The 22,675-nt window shown below is 38.0% G+C and overlaps 2 protein-coding genes across 3 annotated transcripts in view; one reads left to right on the top strand and one right to left on the bottom strand.

Moving 5' to 3' along the window:
• Positions 1–18,839, top strand: part of LOC135101427 (selenocysteine lyase-like) — a 203,922-nt gene extending 185,083 nt beyond the window's left edge. For both annotated transcript variants that reach the window (XM_064005370.1, XM_064005378.1), the window contains exon 10: positions 17,053–18,839. In XM_064005370.1, coding sequence (XP_063861440.1) covers positions 17,053–17,092 — 40 coding nt within the window. In that variant the 3' untranslated portion in view covers positions 17,093–18,839. The remainder of the gene's footprint in view (positions 1–17,052) is intronic.
• Positions 12,689–22,675, bottom strand: part of LOC135101418 (nonsense-mediated mRNA decay factor SMG9-like) — a 70,711-nt gene continuing 60,724 nt past the window's right edge. The window contains exon 9 of the mRNA XM_064005359.1: positions 12,689–21,386. Coding sequence (XP_063861429.1) covers positions 21,308–21,386 — 79 coding nt within the window. The 3' untranslated portion in view covers positions 12,689–21,307. The remainder of the gene's footprint in view (positions 21,387–22,675) is intronic.

Genomic DNA, 22,675 nt, shown 5'->3' with positions numbered 1-22,675 from the left:
TATATGTATTATCAGAAGTACAGTGAACATTTACAATTAATTATTAGAAGTGATAAATTATGTGATAAATCTTAACTCATTACAAACTCCTCTGCTATAATATTCACTTTTTGATTGACAGTTATGACTTACACAAGCAAGTAGTAATCAAATTACTGAAATATATAGTTCCTTGTGGCTTCATGATTAATAACATACTATTTCTCAAAACCTTGAGAAATAGTATGTTTCAGTATATTTCAGTAATTTGATTACTACTTGCTTGTGTAAGTCATAACTGTCAATCAAAAAGTGAATATTATAGCAGAGGAGTTTGTAATGAGTTAAGATTTATCACATAATTTATCACTTCTAATAATTAATTGTAAATGTTCACTGTACTTCTGATAATACATATAGAACTCTGCATTATATATATATATATATATATATATATATATATATATATATATATATATATATATATATATATATATATATATATATATATATATATATATATATATATTTTACTTTATTATTATTATTATTATTATTATTATTATTATTATATTATATTACATATAGAACTCTGCATTATATATATATATATATATATATATATATATATATATATATATATATATATATATATATATATATATATATATATTTTACTTTATTATTATTATTATTATTATTATTATTATTATTATTATTATTATTATTATTCATTTATTATTATTATTATTATTATTATTATTATTATTATTATTATTATTATTTATTTTTATTTTTTTATTATTATTATTTTATTTTATTATTTTTTTTTTAATGCGTAACTATTTTGGCTCTCTTTTAGCGTGGGCCCGTGGTGGCCTCTCCTAAAGTCATTCCAGGACTACCATCACCATCCCTTAATCCGTCACTGCAATGCAGAGCCCAATTTAGCCTAATCTAGCCAACCATATTATAAGAATAGCATATAGTTATTATGCATATTTCTTTAGAGAAAAAGAGATGGATTTAAGAGAATCCTATTTTGGGGTGCTGTCATTATATATATATATATATATATATATATATATATATATATATATATATATATATATATATATATATATATATATATATATATATATATATATACACAAGGGTGTAGTACCCCCATCATCATTTTTTTATCTGAATATATGCTCATTTATGTAATGATTGCATCAGCCCAGAAAATTAAACCTCTTAGGTATTCGGCAACTCCAAATTCATATTGTATGTTTAAAGTGAGTTTATTATTCGATTGTGGAAGTTGATTACCACATAATAACTTTTCACTGGGGCTAACAATTAATGTCTCAGCTGACTAGACAGGAAAAGAGATATTAATCACTCCAACAAGAAATAAAAAAAATAAAAAAAAACATGCCCCTGCAACTAAATTTTTCCACATTCCTTGATCGATTTCACTAATGGGATAATAGATCCAAATGTTGTATAATGAGGGAGAGAGAAGGAATTAAATGTTATGGAGGTAACTTGCAGGCCAGACCCCCAAGAAGGATGTGTGAGGCGTTCCTCACGGGAGAGACGATCACCCCTCCGTCATGTGACGTCATGCTTAATGCCTCTCCTTTGTTACGGGTAAAGTGCCTTGAGTTTAGAATTAAACATAGTGAATGACCATATATATGTATTAGGGAAAACAGTGACAATAGTTTGATGGTGAAGAGAAATGTAAAGTGATTATGTGAGATATGTAATGTACCAGAGTTTGGCTTAGAGATGCGCTGTCCCCTGTCCTATGACGCGATGTTCACAGCCCCTCTCCTTTGTTACACAATGTAATTGATAAGTTGAGTGTTTTCTGTTGGTAACTTTAAGTGGGAGTGTCAAGAGAAGGATGGCTGACAAGGCAGCAGGCAGTGGTGGTCGAGTGTGGATAAGGTAGTACCTGTCTGGGACCTGGTTGCCTGCCCAAGGGGATGTAAGATGGCGGTCAGGGTAACGCTTCACTGTGAGTGACAGTTGCTGGACTACCTCACTCAAACTTTCGGCCCTTTCGGTGAAGGAACATTCAAAAGTGGGTTTGTAGGAGGCAGGAGTATTTGTATCAGTCGCACCAGTCATTATTATATAATTAATTATACTCATCATTCATATATTTCATACCACGTGGACACGTGCCTAGCCTCAGTCTATTTTAACCTTTTATCCTCCCCATCGCTCTCTCAAGGCAATACCACACCTTTCCTACATTCCTGCCAGTCCTTAGGGAAAACATCTGCATCGCCTCCCTGCTCTCTTCCCAGGTCATTGGCCAAAGTAACGACATCTGTGATTGGTTCCTTCACCCCATTTACAGGCACCTCATTGGCCATTTCTTCATCTCAGATTCTGAATCCTTATCCACTTTATTTCACATGGATAGAGCCTGTACATGTAACTAGAGCCAGTTCAAGATCAGTTCACAGAGTTCAGAGAGAGATTGGACAGAGTGGAGTTCAGTTCAGAATCATTTCAGAGAGACATCAGTTCACAGAGGGAGAGGATCAAGTATCATCACGTCCATCATAATCTGTCTCGGTATCACACGTGTACATCTCTGTCCATCATTAAATCAAGAAGAAAACTTATCAACTTGTGTTATTTTACTTGCACAATGAACCGTAATCCAAGCCACTACCCACGACCTCCACACTACCAACAATATTCACTAGAGAAGCAGTCAACCACCATCAACTATCCTGCCACCGTCATCTCCAGCAACATCCAGTAAGTCAAGCAACCTGTGATCTGTTACTGATAAAAGTGATATCCTGCTACTACCATGTCCTCCAAAGCTCTCCATAATTAAACTACTACCATACCAAGTCTATCTGATACAATAGTAACAAGACCTCTCCGAAACAGTGTTGTGCAATCAAAGAACACATAGACTCTTGACTCTCAGAAATCCAGTATACGCTGAGACATGACTATCACACCATCACAGGTAAGTTGCAAGGCGTTATCATTCATCACGTAGACGATATCATGGGTGTATGGCTCTCAACGTGGCAAGTTGTGGTCTGATCTTGTCTGTCCCTCACCACGCTTCAATCCCTCCACCGCTCCTGCCTCATCTCCCCATGGCCACATCTGTCGGCTGCTGCCGCACCCCATGGCCACACCTGTCATCACACCTGTTTCTGCTCATCACGCTGCTCCTCTTCGCTTCGCTTGGTCGCCATTCCTGCTTCATCCTGAGGTGTGGGTGTCCCTTGGCTCTTTCCCCAAGCCAGCCCTACCCACCACCCTCTCTCATCCAAGTATTCGTAGTTCCGCCTCATCTTGTTGGGGCCGCAGTACACACCAGATCGCTTTGCCAGCTGCCACTTTCCTCCCTCCCGCCACCTCTCACTGATGGACTCGGCCAAGGTCATCTCTACACGTCTGTTCCCAGTCATGTTCTCCAGTCATCCGCCGTCACTTTCATCACTACCAAATTTAAGTATCCCATCAGCTTCTGATTATTCTTGTCCTTTCCATTCTTCCTTCTGATATTAAATAGTGTTTATCTAGCTATCTATATGTCTGTCTGTCTGTCTGTCTATCTGTCTGTCTGTCTGTTTGTCTATCAGTGTATATGTTATTCCTTTCTGTCCTTCATTATTATTTATTGTTGTCTGTGTTATCGTATTGTGTGTTATTCTGTGTATCATATTGTGTGCTATTCTGTGCGTTTCATATTTCTGTGTATGTTCTTCATTGATTCTCTGTGCAATTTATATCTCTTATGAAAACGCAGTCACAATCTGCACTATCTTCATCACTACCTGCCACAATGTCTACTGAAAATACCACACCTCACATCACCTTTATTCATGAATCTCATCAACTTCCAAATTTTTCTGGAGCTGGCACAGAAACTTTTCATCAGTTTATTCAGAAGATTGAGGAGGAATGTTCCAGACGTTCAGCCACATCTGATAGGAGAGAATATCCATTTTGAAATTATGTATCTGTCATGAGCCCTCGAGTCTTGCAGGCCTGTTGGCGAAATCAGATAAATTTGCTTCTCTCACTACTTTTGATGACTTCACCACTCACCTCCTGCCCTACAGGGAAAGTATGCAATCTCAGTGGATTGAACGGAGCTGGGGCCTGATTGACTGCTGCCTCCCTAGAAAGCGCCAGGCAAGGTTGCTGCACCACCCATTTGACATACACACTGTGCATCCACGTACACAAAGCACACACAACATTATATTTACCAAGTTTTAACACCTCCCCCCTTAAACACTAGTAGTAAGACGTAGATTACATTTTTCCTTTTCACTCTACTAAAATTCCATGTGGTTTTTCAATATCACATGGTTTTTCCTTTTTTCCTGCCAGCCTCAGCTGGAGGGAGGGGTGGGTGGGGAGGAGCTTTCTGCTTTGCTGTCCTGTCTCTATCACTGGTAGTTAGTAAATAGTCTCAATAAATAGCCTAGTAAGGACCTCAGGGTCTGTTGCTGTTTGTCTTCCTTTGTATTATTATTCCTCCTCCTCCTCCTCCTCCGGTATGCGGGTGATCGTAGCTCACCTCAGGGAAATTGACCACCCTGCCGTGCATAGTCTCAGGCCACCCTTGGACAAGGTGTTAACCTGGTAAGTCCCCCGGGCCAGGGTTACGGTAAAGCCACTGGGCAGCAGCAGTGGTGGATTGGACTGCAGGCAGAGGATCTCTTGACGGGACAATGGCTGGAGTTCCAAGGCCCTAGTTAGCTGGGGGCTGCGGTTTAGAGAAGTGCGGCGGCCTCTACACTAATTTAGCCTCCCTGGGAACCAGTTGTTGATGTGAGTCACCCACCTCTCCCCTGCTAATGGCAGTCCTTTCATCTCTATCCTTCAGAATGACTGGTTCTCATCGCTTTTCCATCCTTCTCTCATACTATACAAGGAATATTTCAGTTTCTTGGTCTCTCTGGAAGTGCGTCTGATAGTCTCTAGAGTCGGTGGAGAACACCTGGCGACAGGTGCCACCGGCCAGGCCTTGCAGGGGTTGCAGAGGTGTGTCAGATGTGGCTGAGGGTGAGGTTGGGTGCTGGTTGCGTTCCCCCATTTTGCCCGCTTTTGCCTAGAGTGACTATGCTGGCCCCACTCAATGGGATAGAACTGTGAGGACAATAGCTACAAGCGCCGGGTTGTGAAAGTCTCACTCGTGACAGTGACTCTAGGCAAGCGATTGGTCTTTATGGCATTTTCAAGGGAGCTAACTCTCAGTGTTGGAGGCATCCAACACAGCAGTATCTAATTTCCATGCATAAACTTTTCATTTGCTCAATTTATGGTCACATCTTTTCTGAAACTTTGAAAGCGCTCTGATTAATCAGTTATGCCTTCTCTTCTCAGACTATGCGAAGCCTGTCGTGGCAGGTTTGCCCTTCAGTATTTCAGAAATTCTTCTGCCTGCAGGTTGTGTCACCTCCAGAGTAAGATAGAGAGACTCAATGAGAAATACGAGAAGAAGTGCAAGCAGTATGAGGACGTCGTGCAACAGCTTGGAACACTAAAAGAGTTTGTTGTCTCTAATACAGGTTGCACCTCCACAGGTGTTGTTCCTGCCATCCCTGACAGACCTGCCTGCTCCACTCCAGAAGCTCCTGCCCTCCCACATGCCGTGCTTGCAGAGTCACCATTCACTTTAGTCAGGAATCGTGCCACCACCACTAGTGTTAAGAAATTTTTGCCCATCTCAACACACAACAGGTACCAGATCCTAGCTGAAGAGGAGGAACATGCACAGGAGATGAGACTGGTCAGAGACTCAATAGTCAGAGGTCAGCTCTCTGAGTTCTGTGGCAGGGCTCGTAGAACACGTAAGCGTCTATGCATGCCTGGTGGATGCATAGACAACATCACGACAGCATGCGACGAGGCAGCCTGTGGATTTAATAATAATACCCTCTTTATTATTCACGCAGGTACAAACGATGTCGAAAAGACTAGGTCTGAAGGGCTCATGGAAAAGTTCAAGAGGATGATATACCGCTACAAAATTAAATCCAATAACATTATTGTTTCAGGTATCCTCCCTCGGACCAGGGCACCGGCTGTCTTCTACAACAGAGCCTTCAGCACTAACAGCCGTCTCTGTTCTCTTTGTGCAGAGGAAGGTGTAGATTTTGTTAATCTTTGGGACGACTTTTACAAAAAACCTTCTCTATTTCAGCCGGATGGTTTACACCTAAATGGAATTGGAGCAGCATGACTTGGCAGACTCCATAGTAATAAAGTTTATATTTTCAGACCAAAAAAGGACCAGCAAGATTGTGTAGCCCCAGACTCTTAGTAGACTCCTCATGCAACCCAACCTCCATGTGCAACACTATAAAAGCTTACCTAATCAACGCTCGCAGCCTTAGAAATAGATTTTCAGATTTAGAAACCCTGGCAGCTGTAGAAACCTATCACATTATTGGTATTACTGAATCTTGGCTGAACTCCGCGAAGAGACTTTCTTGCAGAATACAACTTGCCAAGCTTTGAAATGTTCAGCTGTGAAAGAAAAGACAGGATAGGAGGCGGTGTATTGCTGTATGTGAAAGCCAGTCTTCAGCCAACCATACTAAAAACCGAAAAGATTAACAATATAGATTCAGTCTTCTTGCATTTAAGAGTACGTTCTAAGAAAACTGCTATAGGTCTTATAGGCCTCCGGTTCACATTGTTTCCTCCGATAAGAATTTACATGATCAAATTACTGAAATAAGTAACACTTTTGATACAGTCATCTGTAGAGACTTCAATCTACCTCTTAACTCATGGGGAAATCCACTTAACTCTCATTCTGGTCATGATTTGTATAATAATTTATTAGAATGTTCTCTAAAGCAACACGTTCAAGGACCCACACGAGGTGACAACATATAAGATCTTTCAACAAACGATGACTTAATATCTAACTTTAATATTGGTCCTGAATTTAGTACAAGTGACCACAAGATTGTCTCCTTTAACATCAATCTTTAAGCATATAAAGACATTGTTAGCACCGAAAAAGTTTTCATATACAAAAAAGGAGACTACGAGAGACTCGGGTCAATTCTTTCTGTCGCAGACTGGAACACTGAACTTGGTGAAAGTAACATTGAAGAATCATGCACGAAATTTAAGTACATTTTAGAAAATGCTGTGAAGACATGTATCCCTATGCGTAAAAGACGTCCATGCAAGAGAAACAAACCTAAATGGTGGACAAACAACACTGAGTCACAACTACTGCAGAAAAATCGTGCCTACCGTAAATATTTGTCCTCTCAGAATGAGGCCGATAAACTAGAATATGACAGACTTCGACACACACACAAAAAAAAGCTCATTAGACAGAGTAAGAAAAATCTAGAAATGTATATTGCAAGCACCGCTAAATCCAATCCTAAAGAATTTTAGTTACGTTCGAAATGAAAAAGTCATTACATCTCACATTAATCATATTATACTAGATAACGGTAATTTTGTCACTGAAGAAACTCAGATCGCGGACACACTGAATGATTATTTTGCTTCAATTTTTACAGAGGAAAATACTCATATAATCCCCGAACCACTCATTATGCTCCACAACATAACCCCTTTAAGTGTCTGCATTTTTCATGAAAACAAAATAATCAAAGTAATTGATAAAATGAAAACTGACAAAACCCCCAGCCCAGACGGTACTGCACCATGTGTCTTGAAAGAAACTAAATCTCAAATATGTAAGCCCCTTTCATTGCTTTTCACCAAATCATTTAACTGCAGTAAGGTTCCCAAGGATTGGAAGTTAGCTTACATTACCCCCATAGAAAAGAAAGGCGACAATTCACTTCCAAGTAACTACAGACCTCATAGAAAAGAAAGGCGACAATTCACTTCCAAGTAACTACAGACCTATCAGCCTTACATCTGTAGTATGTAAACTAATGGAAACAGTAATTCGCAATAATTTAGTGAACTTTCTAGAGGAAAATTAATCAATGACTCACAGCATGGTTTCCGAAACAGACGTTCTTGTCTAACTAATCTGCTTGATTTCTTTTATGATGTTTTCACCATGTACGACGAAACAAAGGCGGTAGATATAGTGTATCTAGATTTTCAAAAAGCTTTTGACAAAGTTCCCCACAAGCGGCTACTAGCTAAATTGAAGTCACATGGTATAAATGGAAAACTTCTCAATTGGCTTGAAGACTGGCTGTCTGAGAGAAAGCAGCGCATTGTTTTAAATGGTAAATTTTCAAACTGGCGAGAAGTTTTAAGTGGTGTACCACAGGGATCTGTGCTCGGCCCTGTTCTTTTCCTTATTTACGTTAATGATATCGATGAGGGCCTCACCTGTAAAGTATCTAAGTTTGCTGATGATACAAAAATAATTAATAAAGTAGTCACGTCAGAGGTTAAAAGAAAATTACAATCTGATCTCGACCACTTAGCCACTTGGTCAGACAAGTGGCAGATGAGCTTCAATGTAGATAAATGTAAAGTGTTGCACATTGGTAGTAATAACGATCACACTGATTACTTAATGAACGGTACTGAGCTTCTCAAGGTTAATGAGGAAAAGGACTTGGGCATTATAATTACCTCAGACCTCAATTCAAGTAAACACTGCTCGGAAGTAGTTAAAACAGCAAATAAATTCGTTGGGTTTATTGGTAGGACTCTTGAATTCAAATAAGAAGGGGTATTTCTCACATTGCTTAATACACTTGTCCGACCTCTACTTGAGTACTGCATCCAGTTCTGATCACCCCATTGCAGGAAAGATATAGACAAGCTGGAGAGAGTCCAAAGAAGAGTTACCAAGTTGATCCCATGACTGCGGAACAAGCCTTATGAGGAGCGCTTGAGGGAACTCAACTTGTTCAGTTTAGAGAAATGGCGAATGCAAGGAGATTTAATTGAACTGTTTAAAATGTGTCGGAGCTTTGATAACATAAATGTAAACAACTATTTCATCATTGACAGTTCCAACACCACTAGAAATAATGGTTACAAGATTATAGGTAAGCGTTTCAGATCAGACAAGGCTAAGTATTATGTTACTGTATGTAAAGCGTATGTAGCTCATGTCATTATTCCTCGGCACTTATAAGTGAAATGTTCAATAGTTTTCTATTTGCATGAAAACGTGTAATATGTGTAAGTATCAGTATTTAATACTATATTAAGCACCGAAGCCGATGCTCACTTGTTGGTAGTGTGGGGTTAACCTGCTAGTCGCCTGCGGGCATCACTCACGGCCAAGTCGTGCTCAGACAAAGACGGGCAGGATGGTGACCGAGGTAAATACTTTAATTTTGTAGTAAAAACTGATTGTCATAGTGCTAAGTCAATTGCATGTATTGTTAATGAATATTGTAATATGTTGAAAGTGTTTAATATCAGTGTATAATGTTATTTTGTAAGAAATTGAGACCGAGAACTTGTTCGCAGTTCTTACGGTCATGCCTACCTCATCAATAAACGTCAGAGAGAGAACTGCCTTTCCTCGACCCTACGATGATGGGGTGTGATCAGTAAAACAGATCACCTGAGAGCCAATTGATGCCCAGCCGGTGCGGCTACATATTATTTCTTCAATAGAATCGTAAATGTCTGGAACTCTCTCCCAGCACATATTGTCGATAGTAATACAATAGAAACTTAAACAAAGGTTGGACAATTACCTCGCAGCAACCCCTCATATAACGTACTTTGCGCCTACATAAATTTTTTTTTTCTTTTTTTTTTTTTTTTTCAGTTACTATAGTGAATAGTATAATTACTCTTTCATCCTTTCCTATCACATCTTAGCCTTTCCTTCTCCCTATGCTCTCTTGTTTTCCTTCCTTGACCCCTATTGTCCTCCAGCCTCTAACTCTTAAGGCGGTGTCACACTAGCACTTTTTCCGTCGATTAATGCGATTTCCGTCGATTTTTCATCGTTCCGCATGAACTTATCGCATGAATTTCTCAAACGATCAGGATCGTTTCCGCCTTTGTTTACGAGTACATTTCCAAGACTGAGACTTTCCGCGTGGCTTCAACCTGTCTTACAGAGCGTTATTACCACCTCTACGCTTCGTCATGGAAGGAAAACCACATCCAAGCTGGACACGTCTTTCAGAGGAGTTCCTCATGGAAAGCATAAGGAGCTATAAGTGCCTCTGGGACCACAAGGATGAATCTTATATGAAGAAAGGCCTGAAAAGAGCGGCTTACAACACAGTCAACTGTGTCTCACAATACACAGTATTAGTTTCAGAGCAGCGTATCTTTGCCGTAGCGTGGACTCTATGTTTGTTTACACTCCTCGGTCTGTGCCAACGGAAAGTTTCAGACGAAACACCGTTTGTGTGTGACAGGCCGCAGCCAAGATATCGACGATTTTCAGAAAAACGACGGAAAAAGTTGACGGAAAAAGTGCTAGTGTGACACCGCCTTTAGAATCTATAGTGGTAGTGGTAGAATAGACACACAGACAGCCTCGTTAGGCCCAGTAGAGCTGTTAATGTCTGTTCTTTCCTTTGCATTCCTTTGTATTTGTATTCCTCCTCCTCCCCCTCCTTTCTTTTGTAGTGACTGGCCAGCTGGCTAGTCACTCCATGCTAATCCTCGTGGATTCCCAACATGCTAAGCTTCCCAGGTGTGGAACCAGCCAGACTCAAAGTGAGGTCAGGTCAAGCACCTGGGAGCTGGGGAACCCACGAGGCAGCGTCAGTCTCGCCTCGACTCTCGTCTCGTACACCCGCGGCCACTCGCCCGAGTATTGCTGTACACCAACAATAAACCCAAAACTGTGGTCTGTTTGCCTCCGTGTCCTTGGCATAGAGAACACTACAGTTGGTGACCCCTGGAATGACGCCGTGACACGCGATGGCGACCACATACGACATGTGTGACGTTTCCGCCTTCACGCCTGACATGGCCACATGTTTTCCTCACCTCGAGGAAGTTTGGGATGATGAGGCGATACTCGCTCTGGCGACGGCGCCCTACCATGCAGCGTGGCAACGGGCACACGCCCCCTCCCGTGGACAACGCAGCACTAATGGCGGCGCAAGAAGGCAACCAGGAGCTGCAGGCCCTGCGGGAAGGCTCTATAGAGGCTTCAGTGTCGCATCCCGAACTCCACCTCGCAGCCGTAGTGTGATGTGACCTGTCCCGCCCCGACGCTGCCCGCTCTTGCACCACCACCTGTCCCGTCCCAACGCCGCCCGCTCGTGCACCATCTGTCCCGCCCTGACGCCGCCTCCTGCCCCGGCCTGCCGCCTCCCGCTGGTGCACCACCTCTTGCCCCGGCCCACCGCCACCCGCTGGTGCGCCACTAGCGGGGAGGGGGGAGTAATGTAGTGACTGGCCACCCGGCTAGTCACTCCACGCTAATCGTGGATTCCCAACATGCTAAGCTTACCAGGTGTGGGACTGGCCAAAGTGAGGTCAAGTCAAGCACCTGGGAGTTGGGGAAGCCACGAGGCAGCGTCAGTCTCGCCTCGACTCTCGTCTCGCATACCCGCGGCTGCTCGCCCGGGTATTGCTGTACACCAACAATAAACCCAAGACTGGTCTGTGTTTGCCTCCGTGTCCTTGGCATACACTTTCTTCTTCCCCCCTCCTCCTCCTCCTCCTCCTCTTCCTCCATATGAATATGCGGCTCTGTCTCTCTTCCTACACTTCCCTGTTGCTCAATGTTAATTTCTAAACATTTAAGGCAAAGATTTTATTTTCCGTGTTTTGTGACAATATATTATTATTATTATTATGTTTTGTGAAGCTTCAGTACTAAAAGCGATAAACTGACGATGGCAGTAGTTGTGCTTGAAAGTGTTAAGACATTAATAAAAGAATTGGTGGTGGTGGTGGAAGCAAAGAAGAGCTTAGCTAATTATTTCGCACCATTCCCTCATCCGCCCATTGGGTGTGGGTAGGTGTCACCTGACTACAATCCTGAAGAGATGTGAGTGTGTGTTTGTGGGAGGGGTTTGGTGAGGTCAGAGGGTAAATGAAGAGAGGTCAAGTAGGCTGAGGGAAAGCTGACACCAAACTGCAGCCATCCCCAGCTTTTTTTTTTTTTTTTTTTTTTTTTTTTTTTTTTTTTTTTCTTTTAACGCTTGATTTCTGTTAGAACGTGAACCAACATGATATGGCACACAGCTTCATCTCTCTCTCTCTCTCTCTCTCTCTCTCTCTCTCTCTCTCTCTCTCTCTCTCTCTCTCTCTCTCTCTCGGCAAATTTCTTTTTAGAATACTTTTTTTGTCAGCCATCTAAGTCTATCCATATACCAGACCAGCAAGCCTATATAAGATAGCCCTGACAAAGCATCATACACTCATACACACACACATTCACATTCCTAGCCCCATCAGCCTCAAGTGGAAATGGATAGTCTCATGGGCTATCTTACTATACCCCAGCAGCTTAGGCAGAGCACAGCTAGCCGCATATTTCCACAAGGCCCAGCAGCATCAGTTTACCCTGCCCCTTCTACAATGAGACCATTCCCTATTCCAATCCTGAGACCACAGCAGATGCAGGGTTCTTCCTATGGAGTGTCCCACACCCTAACTGGGTCCATATGCCAATGACCCCTGCCAGATGTGCCCACAACCCCTCCCAAGAATTGATGAGATTGTATCACTTTCTTACACTGACCACAGTCAATGTAAGAAAAATTTCCTATGAACCCCAGTCTGAGAACTCTGGATGTTAGGAATAATACATAAATTTCACTGGGAGTGACATTTATTAGACACACTAAGCAAAATAATTATAATCCCATGATTCAAAACTACCACCACCAAATGCCAATACACCAACTCACTCTTATAACCTAAAAGATTTTCTCCTCTTTCTTATACAAGCACACATGTGTGTGCATGCATATGCACAATGTACACACACACACACACATATGAGAGGTTCCATAAATGAATGAAATACTAGTTGGTCAGCAGGAAATTATAAAACTAATGGAGATAAAAACATTGGAGCTGGATTTTTCTTCAGTGTGTGCACAAGCACAAAAACATTGGAGCTGGATTTTTCTTCAGTGTGTGCACAAGCACTATGATCAATATATGATTATCTTCAATGAAAGAGTGAATAGACAGGACAAGATCAAATAAAGTATCCATTTACAAAGGCATGAAAATGTCTAATATATGATATTAATGTGGTCTGTAACTTGTGAAAAAATATTTCTGAAAATTTGGTGATGTTAACAAGATGATACTGTAAAGGAATATTTTATTTATTTGACAGGTTTCAAGAGAGAGAGAAAAAAAAAATTAGACCTATGGATATCATTGTTTTGTTTTCATATTCTCAATCTAATCATAACGTCTCAGTTTATCGTTCACCAAGTTCACCAAATTTTTCATATTGATTTCTTCTCCACAGTCATAGCTGCTATCTTTGCATTCCAGTCTCTTAAAATTTGCCCTTCCTCTAACTGTGGCTTGCCCTTATCTCCCTGGATTATGATGGATCAATATCAAAACCACAATAATGAAAACTTGCCAGCAGTTCAAATATTCAGTCATTCAGGCCTATGTCAGCAAATTCTCCTTTTGCTCTTTACAGAATTATATTTAAATTCCTTCACATTTATTCTATTAAACTGATATAATTTTGCAGTTTCTCTCTATTATCTCTAATCAGCATCATGGTTCTCTAAACTCATCTACCATATTCTTTCTCTATCAAAAAACAAACTTGTTCATGATTTTTCTTTACGTTCATTTCATCACAAAATCACTTTATCATTTGTGGTATAGCACTAACCACTCCTGATCTCTCATAGCTAATGTATGTACACAAATCCAAACAACCTCAAGAAGGATGGAATGGGTGCTGGTCCCATACACATTCCAAAGTACATAGAATTACTCAACCAATATTTGTATGCATTTTTAGCTTGGTGACTAGAAGTCTTAAAAGGAAAGACAAATAAGAAATTTTTTTTTTCTAGTTTTGAATTATGGAGTCATGAGATCACCATTATTTTTATATGGGTCAGCTTTTGCTATTCCTTGAAGCTCATCATCTTGCACTGAGGGTGATTATACAGAGTAATACCAGGCTGTGATCTTCATAGATATCCTCCAGATAGAAAAAATTTTAAATGCTCTTCTAGAAAAAAATACTAGAATCATCTACAGTGTTCATCCACTGAAATCCACACAAGATATATTCCTTTATTTGAAATATCTCACTGAAAGTAAAATGTATCACAGTAGAATATTTCTACATTCCTCCCCCACCCCCCCAAAAAAAAAGGTATTTTAATGTAAAAAAAAAAGAAAAGAAAAAGAAAGAAAGAAAAAGAAAAAATCAAGGTCAGCCAATATAGAAGCATATGTATTTGGTTGTTATAAACACCATGCTGTGGTAACTTCACTTGTGGATGGTCAGCACAAGAGACTTGAAGGATAGAGAAAAATTGAGCAAAAAAAAGTTTGAAGTTTTTTGTCATCCTGATGTTTTTTTTTTAAAGTAACTGACAGATGTGTGTGAGGTGGCTGCCTTCACTACATGCAGGTGAACCAAAGAGTAAATTAAAGGCAACTTTTTAATTAGCAAGATGTCCCTTTAAGTCAAAGGCAGAAAAGGTGTAGGATGCAAACCTTAATGTTGTGATTCAGCGGTTTCCTTCCCTAAAGAGTATATATATATATATATATATATATATATATATATATATATATATATATATATATATATATATATATATATATATATATATATATATATATATATATATATGGGCACAATAACTAAAAAAATTATCACGATAACCGATAAATCAATAACAGTAACCTTATCAGCGATAACTGATAATCAATAACGGGTGATAAATTTATCGCCGAATAACTGATAACCGATAAATTGATAAATCTAAATTCAGATACTAGCGATAATGATATTGATATTTTAAATAAAAAATTGATAAATTGATAAATCCAAATCCTTATTTTTATCTTTATCTTAAAAAAAATAGAAATATCTAAGAAAACTTAAAATTCAATGTTTATCCTGTCTCTTCACTAATGAAAAGTAGTTTTAAGTAAAATGACTACATTTGATTTTGAAAGTTTAAAACTTCAACATACTCATGTTCCAAAAGCTAAACTCATTGATTATCGCTAGTTTGGGACCAAAAGTATCAGCAATAGTGACAAATCGATAACACAGGAAAAATAATTATCGGATAACCAATAACCCAATATCATTATCATGATAAAGTATCATGATAACACCCACGTATATATATATATATATATATATATATATATATATATATATATATATATATATATATATATATATATATATAATATATATATATATATATTACTGACAAAATAGACCATGTGCTAAACTATAATTCAAAACAAGAAGGAATCACATCTTTGACTCATAACAATAAATTGGCTGTTCTACAGTGTAATTTACCTCCCCCTACAGACTTGTATATATATATGTATAAAACGTATTTAGCATGTTAAGAAAAGTGGCCGAGGATGAAAGTATACAAGGAGAAAATGTAATGAAGAGAAAAAATGGAGGCATTTGTAGTGGTAATCCTCTTCAGTTTTATTTTTATTTTTTATTTATTTTTTTATACTAAGGAACAGGTATGATATATAGGTAGATAAATAGATAGATGAATACATCAATTAAGTCACGCAAGTACTCAACTATTTTTGAGTTTAAACATGATATTAGTTCACATTAGTTACTGTCATTCCCATACTGAAGGGCCTGCCTGAATGGTGCTTAAAGTATTTGTAGGGTAAGTGGTGCCCCAATTACATACATGCAAGTTGTCCAGTAAGTTTCTTGCTCCCCATATAATTCTTTAGAATCTCATCCCATCCTGAGAATGCCAGCAACTAAACATAACATCTGGTGACTTTCTAAATTACAAGATTGGTTTAATGTAGTTTTCTTACACTGATACTGCAGAAACCTTTGAGAGTAACAGGAAGCTGATTACAAAATCATAAAGCAAATTAAGTATGATCTGTGTTGAAGACAGAATGATAGATCTACATACACTCTAAGCTAGTACAGATTTTAAGTAACCATAGTCCCTTGTGTCACACTAAATAATCAATCTGTGGCATAATATCAATTTAATCAATATTTGTGTGTATGTGTGTGTGTGTGTGTGTGTGTACACTAATACTAGACCAATACACAAAAACCTAAACAAACAACTGATGTTGTAGAAGACAGCACTAGCTGGCTCCTGAATGCTGACATCTCCCTCCTCATTCATTTAAATTTAGTCTCTTATTTTTCTTCAACCTCTGATGAATTCACAAGTATTTCTTCTGCTTCTTTTTCTTTTGCAAGTGTATCACTACACTGCAACAGTAGTATTCATCCTGCTATGTTTTGTTAATGTTCAAGTTACAAAACCTCCTAATGAATAATCTTGGTCACCCATTATAATTAAAAAATAAAGTCACATCAGACTTCAGACTCTGCTAGCTCCAAGATGCTACATGTGACCTAATAATCTTTCAAAACTTCAGCCAAAGTAAATAACAGCATGGAAATTAATAGTCCTTGTCTGACCTCACCTTAAGGCATTTCAATCACAAAACTATTTGTTGTTAACATTTCAGTATTAAATTTTCTATCTTCTAATTACACATCAAGAAAGTCATAGTTGGTAGCCTTATTTCACATACTCAGCATAGCATAGTAACTGGATGGAAATTTACTGTATACTGTAGCAGCCGTGTACCATGTTTAAAATAAATGATACCTTATGGGAATCATGGAATTTTTGTGCACGTGAAATTTAAACTCATTCTGAGCTGATATTAGGTAGCATATGCAGAAGATAGTTTGTTATTTAATGACAAAGGCTATTTGCAGGAATTGCAGGAATAAAAGGTTTGTGCATTCAGTTTTCTCAGATAATAGTTTTGATACTGTTCACTTAAAGATAATACCATAGTTGTGATATCTTTCATGATATTCCCTAAAACTGAAGTACTTCTGGCTTGGCCTGAGGTGACTTGGCAAAAACATTTCTTTATTTCTTTATTATTATTATTATTTTTTTTTTTCAGAGGCTGTTTTTCTGACTTCAGGTCTTCTAAAACCATCTAAGGATGTTATATTGTAAAGCTAAGTACACCCCATATGCACATAATAAACCTTTCACTTGCTTATGTAACTTCTCTTGCTGCTTAATCTTAATTTTTCTATAAAGAAAACAAAATCATTAGTTATGTGATCTAAACCTCTCATGCACATTAATAAAGTTCCTGTTTCAAACCAATAATAACCTTGCAGAACTTAACAATCTTGTATTGCAAGGCAGATTAACAATCTATTTAATGTTCCTTTTGCAGTCAATCATGTCAAAAATTAAATACCCATTGATCAGTATTAAAGAGAAAGAAAAATAAATAAATCAATCAAGATAAAAGTTTTGGATGTGAATGATAAATAATACAATCACACTGAAACTACAAACTTGATAAACCATCATCAAATAATGTGGTCAGGAAAGTATCAAATGTGTCCTTTGTCAAGAAGTTTCTAGAACTGTGATGTCTTTGACCTCTTGGCTAGGAACCTCATCCTATACCTAACTATATGGAGCCCTGGATACACACAGGGATTCCACTTATAGGGACACCATTCAATTCTCAAATAAATCCCACAAATTTCTTTTTGACTTATGATAATCCCCTATAACAATGGCACAAAATTCATAATAGTTATTGATTCATATGTTCAACCCATACTTAATAGTTACATGTACTAGATAAGTAAGGCAAAGCATAAGAGTAGACAGTTACACCAAACATCTTGTGTTCTTTGGTCAGTAAAAGAAGATACACATAAAACCATTGGCATTTATGAACACAAATAAAAGAAATGTTCCACCACTTAGCTACAAGAAAGTAATTTATAACTACAAGGGCAAAGTCAAAAAGTATCTCATAGGATGAGCTCACACAAGCACTACAGGCCTAAACATTTATTGTATGTAGTTAATGTTTTGCCTCAATGAAATCTGAAAGTAGTATTTAAATTGTAGTGTTAATGAAAAACATTCTTGGATATATACCTTTAAGCTTGTGTGTGTGTGTGTGTGTGTGTGTGTGTGTGTGTGTGTGTGTGTGTGTGTGTGTGTGTGTGTGTGTGTGTGTGTGGACACTTTCATATGTACATATGAAAGTGTCATATGTACATATATTGCCCTCCAAAGAGTTCACCTAGGGTAGGAAAAGAGGGAGCATTTGTCACTGATATCCCCAGTCTACAGGAGGCTGGTGCCAAGGTGGATCAATTCTAAAACAGGACAAAGATCTTTGAAGACTGATCTTCGAAAGCCTTCTAGAGTGACAAAATTATAGAAAAATGTGTTTCATTTTCCCTTCCCTTATTCCATGTGCTCCTTGGCTGATTTTAATTTCATGTAAATGTGAATGATCAATTTAGATTATTCACACACAACAAATCAAGTAAATGAAGAGAAAATATTATTGATAATCTATGATAACCAAACATGTTTCCCATTATAAAACTGGTGTGTGTGTGTGTGTGTTGGAGGTACCCAGACTCAAGAATGTGAGTACAGTGAAAATGAGAAGATATTGGGAAAATAAGGTTGTGTAGTGAACTGAAAATATTATGAAAGAAAGAAAAAAAAATAGTCTTACCTCTGAAAAATATATAAAAAAAATTTACAAAAGACATGAACAAAAGGCTAGTGAGGAGTAATTTTCTTTAGGATGTATTTCCCTGTGTTGTCACATATTCTTAAACACACACACACACACACACACACACACACACACACACACACACACACACACACACACACACACAGAGCAAAAACAAACATTCTCACACATACAACAAAACCTTAAAGACCCAAACCAACTAAATACCAACAGAACAACCAACTAACCTTACTCTCTTCCAGTCTTATTCAGTTACAGCAGGAGCTCCAGGTAAACTCAGAATTTTGTGTTAGGTTTACAAAGATAAGCTTGTAGTTGCTGTTCCACAGCTTGTCCCTGAATGTTAGAAATGATGACAGGTCATATCCACTTGTGGCCTCCTCATGGCACATTTAGATGCCAATCAACTTCTACTGAACACTGAAAAACATGTAAAATAACCTGTACACAAGGGAAATGTTTGATCTGTGACTATCCAGCGATAACATATAAAGGGAACCTGACAAAGATCCATAATTCATTCATTCCAAGATTTTAAAATACTAATGCCTGTGTCATCACTAGTTCCATGAGCCTTCCATTTTTGGATGATAATAACCAATTTAATTAGCCGTACCTGTGTAGTTATATAAAGCAATGAAAATCATCAGCTTATATGATTCCATTACAGGATTAGAGACCAGGACCTTTTCATTGTTAGCTGAAAGCTCTAACCACCACACCAGTAGCCCATATGCACTTTTATAATATATATATATATATATATATATATATATATATATATATATATATATATATATATATATATATATATATATATATACTCCAAGATTATAATTACATATAAACATTATTAAATTTCTTTACTGACCAATATATATGCAACATTTATAGAAGACGTACATTTGTTCCAGTTACATAGATTGTGGGCACAGTATTTTTTCCAGTCAAACCTATCTGCCTTTGATATAACAACAGGTAGTCAGAACAATTATAGGTGTTAAAAACACACATCTGATCTGAAATGCACAGACTTTCAAAGATAAAAAATTATCTTTCTTCCCATGTAGCCTACATTTTTTAGGTTTATATATATACTCGTATATATATATATATATATATATATATATATATATATATATATATATATATATATATATATATATATATATATATATATATATATCCACATTATATGCATCCTCATAATAGTTCATACTATTTTTATCTTTCCACTTTCATAAAAAGCTATGAATTTAATTCAGAATAACAAAAGGATGTGTTTTCAAAGCATTATTGTTAAATCTGGTTTTGAATTAAAAAAAAAATATACAACTATGCCCATCAAATCATTTGGTTATTGTGTTTATTTGTGCTATTGTATGGAAAGTGTGGTCATTTAAAAATTACTTTGTAAATAACATATCCTTTGCTCATACCTAATAATGTTTGTTTTATTGTAACTAAAATATAAATGCAAAGAAAACTTTTAATTAATATGAACAATAACATGATTTTTTTAAGCTTATGGAAGAACTATTTTGTGGATATCAGTGGATGCTGATATAATCTTATGATTGCAGCATATGTGGATATGTTGTTTTGTGAGAAGTGGTCCAATGTTGCTTTTCATTGTGGAAATATTACCATTTATACTTTTTTTTTTTTTCCCCAGTTTCAAGGCATGAAATCACCAAGTCTTTTAAAAACATATCTTTTTGTATTTTCACAAAGAGCTAGTGATTTGTAAACAATCACCTAATGGATATAATATTGCAATGCAGACATTGTCACACTCATGTACACACACACACACACACACACACACACACACACACACACACACATGCATACTTCTTTGCATTTAGTCTTACCTAATCATGGAGTCTTATAATTTTGACAAAAATTGTTGGAATTAATCTTGGTGCAAGTAAAGATCAGAATTTGAAATACAGCTTCTAACTGCTCACAATCTTTCTTCTGTTCCTTGAATAATTCATAAGCTGACCAAATGAGCTATTCCTCTTATGTTAAACATGATGTACTGAAAAGCCAGACCCACTCTGATAAGGTCAGGGATGGTGTTACAAAAGTTTTTGTTATGGCTTACTCATTACTGTGGTACCTCACTGATCATGGTTTGTGGTTGCTTCTCACTATATATGGTTCTTTGTTACTGAAACATACTTTAGATCTAGGACGACTCCTAGATGGGATGTTAATACACAACAGCCACAAGAGTGAGGAACTACTGTAATGGGCACCCACACAAATAACAATGCAACCTGAAGAGACCCAACAAAGAAGCTGGGCCATTCACAACTGCTGCCCAAGGTGATGATGACCAAGGACTACAGCTCCAAACAACATACGACGCAGTGCCACTCCCACAGCTGGGCACGATGCCCACGTGCACACCGACCCCATCAGAATGATGATCCCATGCCCACAAACTGAGTTGTGGGATGGGGAGGGGCAGGAGCAGGGCGGGGCCGACTGGCTGTGAGTCCCACAGGGGGCAGAGCGTGCCAGAGAATGGCGCCAGGCGTCACTTGCAGCACGACACCCAGGTAGTGTGGGCAGTGGTGCTAGGCAGGAGGTGTCCACATACAAGCACCAGTACCGCTCAAGGCAGCAGGCGGCTGTACTCCATGAATAGACTCCACTTGCGCACACTCTCCCAGGTGCGGCACACATACTGGTACCTGCAATGATTTTTCAATTATGCTGCATTCATGTGAAATTTGATCACTTATCTCTAAAAGACTTGACATTACATTTCTTGTAAGTGAGCTTATATCAAGAGTGTTGCTGCATCCTTCTCTACTTCATTGAGAAATATTTAACACAAGTGAACAGATGATATTTAACAATATCTGGTAATAAACTCTTTGAAAACAATAAAACGAGTTTTCATGTCAATCACTAAAGTGCTGGAAATGTCATTTAAATACAGCCTACATACATTTAACCATATTATTATAAAAACAGTATTGTTTTGGCAAAATAATAACTGAAAAATATGTCCATCACAGCACAATACAATAATCTACCTATCTATCTTTCTGATACCTTATCACTCCTAGGAACATCCCAAAGGGAATGGCCATGAAAGAAAAGCATCCACCTTTCCCTATTCAAGCATTCCCTACTTGCCTGTTCAACCTGTTCAAGCAACAGGCCTCTATTAGCACCTTCAAGTGTGCATGTATACACTTTCTTTACAAACTCCTTGCTCTTCATCCCTTCAAAATGGTTATACCATCTTAGTGTGTTCATCTATTCCAATACACCATAATTTACACCACCTGCACCAGTGCTCATGCCACATCTCTCAAACACACCCATTGCTCTCATCCTCTTGTCACTCCACATGCCTCTTACCAATTCACATGCCACTTTCCGATAACATTTCCACAGCATTCACTCTTCACTGTTGTACCCTATTCCATGTCCAGATCTCTAATCTATTAACCAATGCTGGCAAGAGAATACTATCTTAACTCTCTCTTTTACATCCTCAGACAGATTTCTCCTTTTTATTACTCTTGCAAGTGTTCCTATGACATATCCAGCTTCTACAACCACTCTTTTTCCATCCATCTTATCACATTTACCTAACACTGTTCCCAGATACTTAACTCACAGAGTTCCTGCATTCTCTTTCCCATAACACATCACACATACCTAAAATCACATAACTCCACTTCTCTCCTCTCAAATACCATCACCTTATTTTTCTCAACATTTACCTTCAGTCTTTGTCTCACACATTATGAAATTTATCCGCCACCCTCTGAAGTTTCCTTTCACTCTCAGATGGTAATACAATATCATCTGTAAATAGGAATCCTATTATAACCTATGCCACTCCATTCTGTTTTAGCCTACCACCAACAATTCTGACTTCAGCTTTCATTCCCCTAATGCAGCCATTCATAAAAATATTAAACCACACATCACTCCTGTTCCTACAGCAAAACTTCTCTTAGAA

The sequence above is a fragment of the Scylla paramamosain genome, chromosome 1 (assembly GCF_035594125.1).
Source record: "Scylla paramamosain isolate STU-SP2022 chromosome 1, ASM3559412v1, whole genome shotgun sequence".
Lineage (NCBI taxonomy): Eukaryota > Metazoa > Arthropoda > Malacostraca > Decapoda > Portunidae > Scylla > Scylla paramamosain.
The sequence above is the reverse complement of the archived record's forward strand: the minus strand, read 5'-3'. Positions and strand labels throughout refer to the sequence as shown.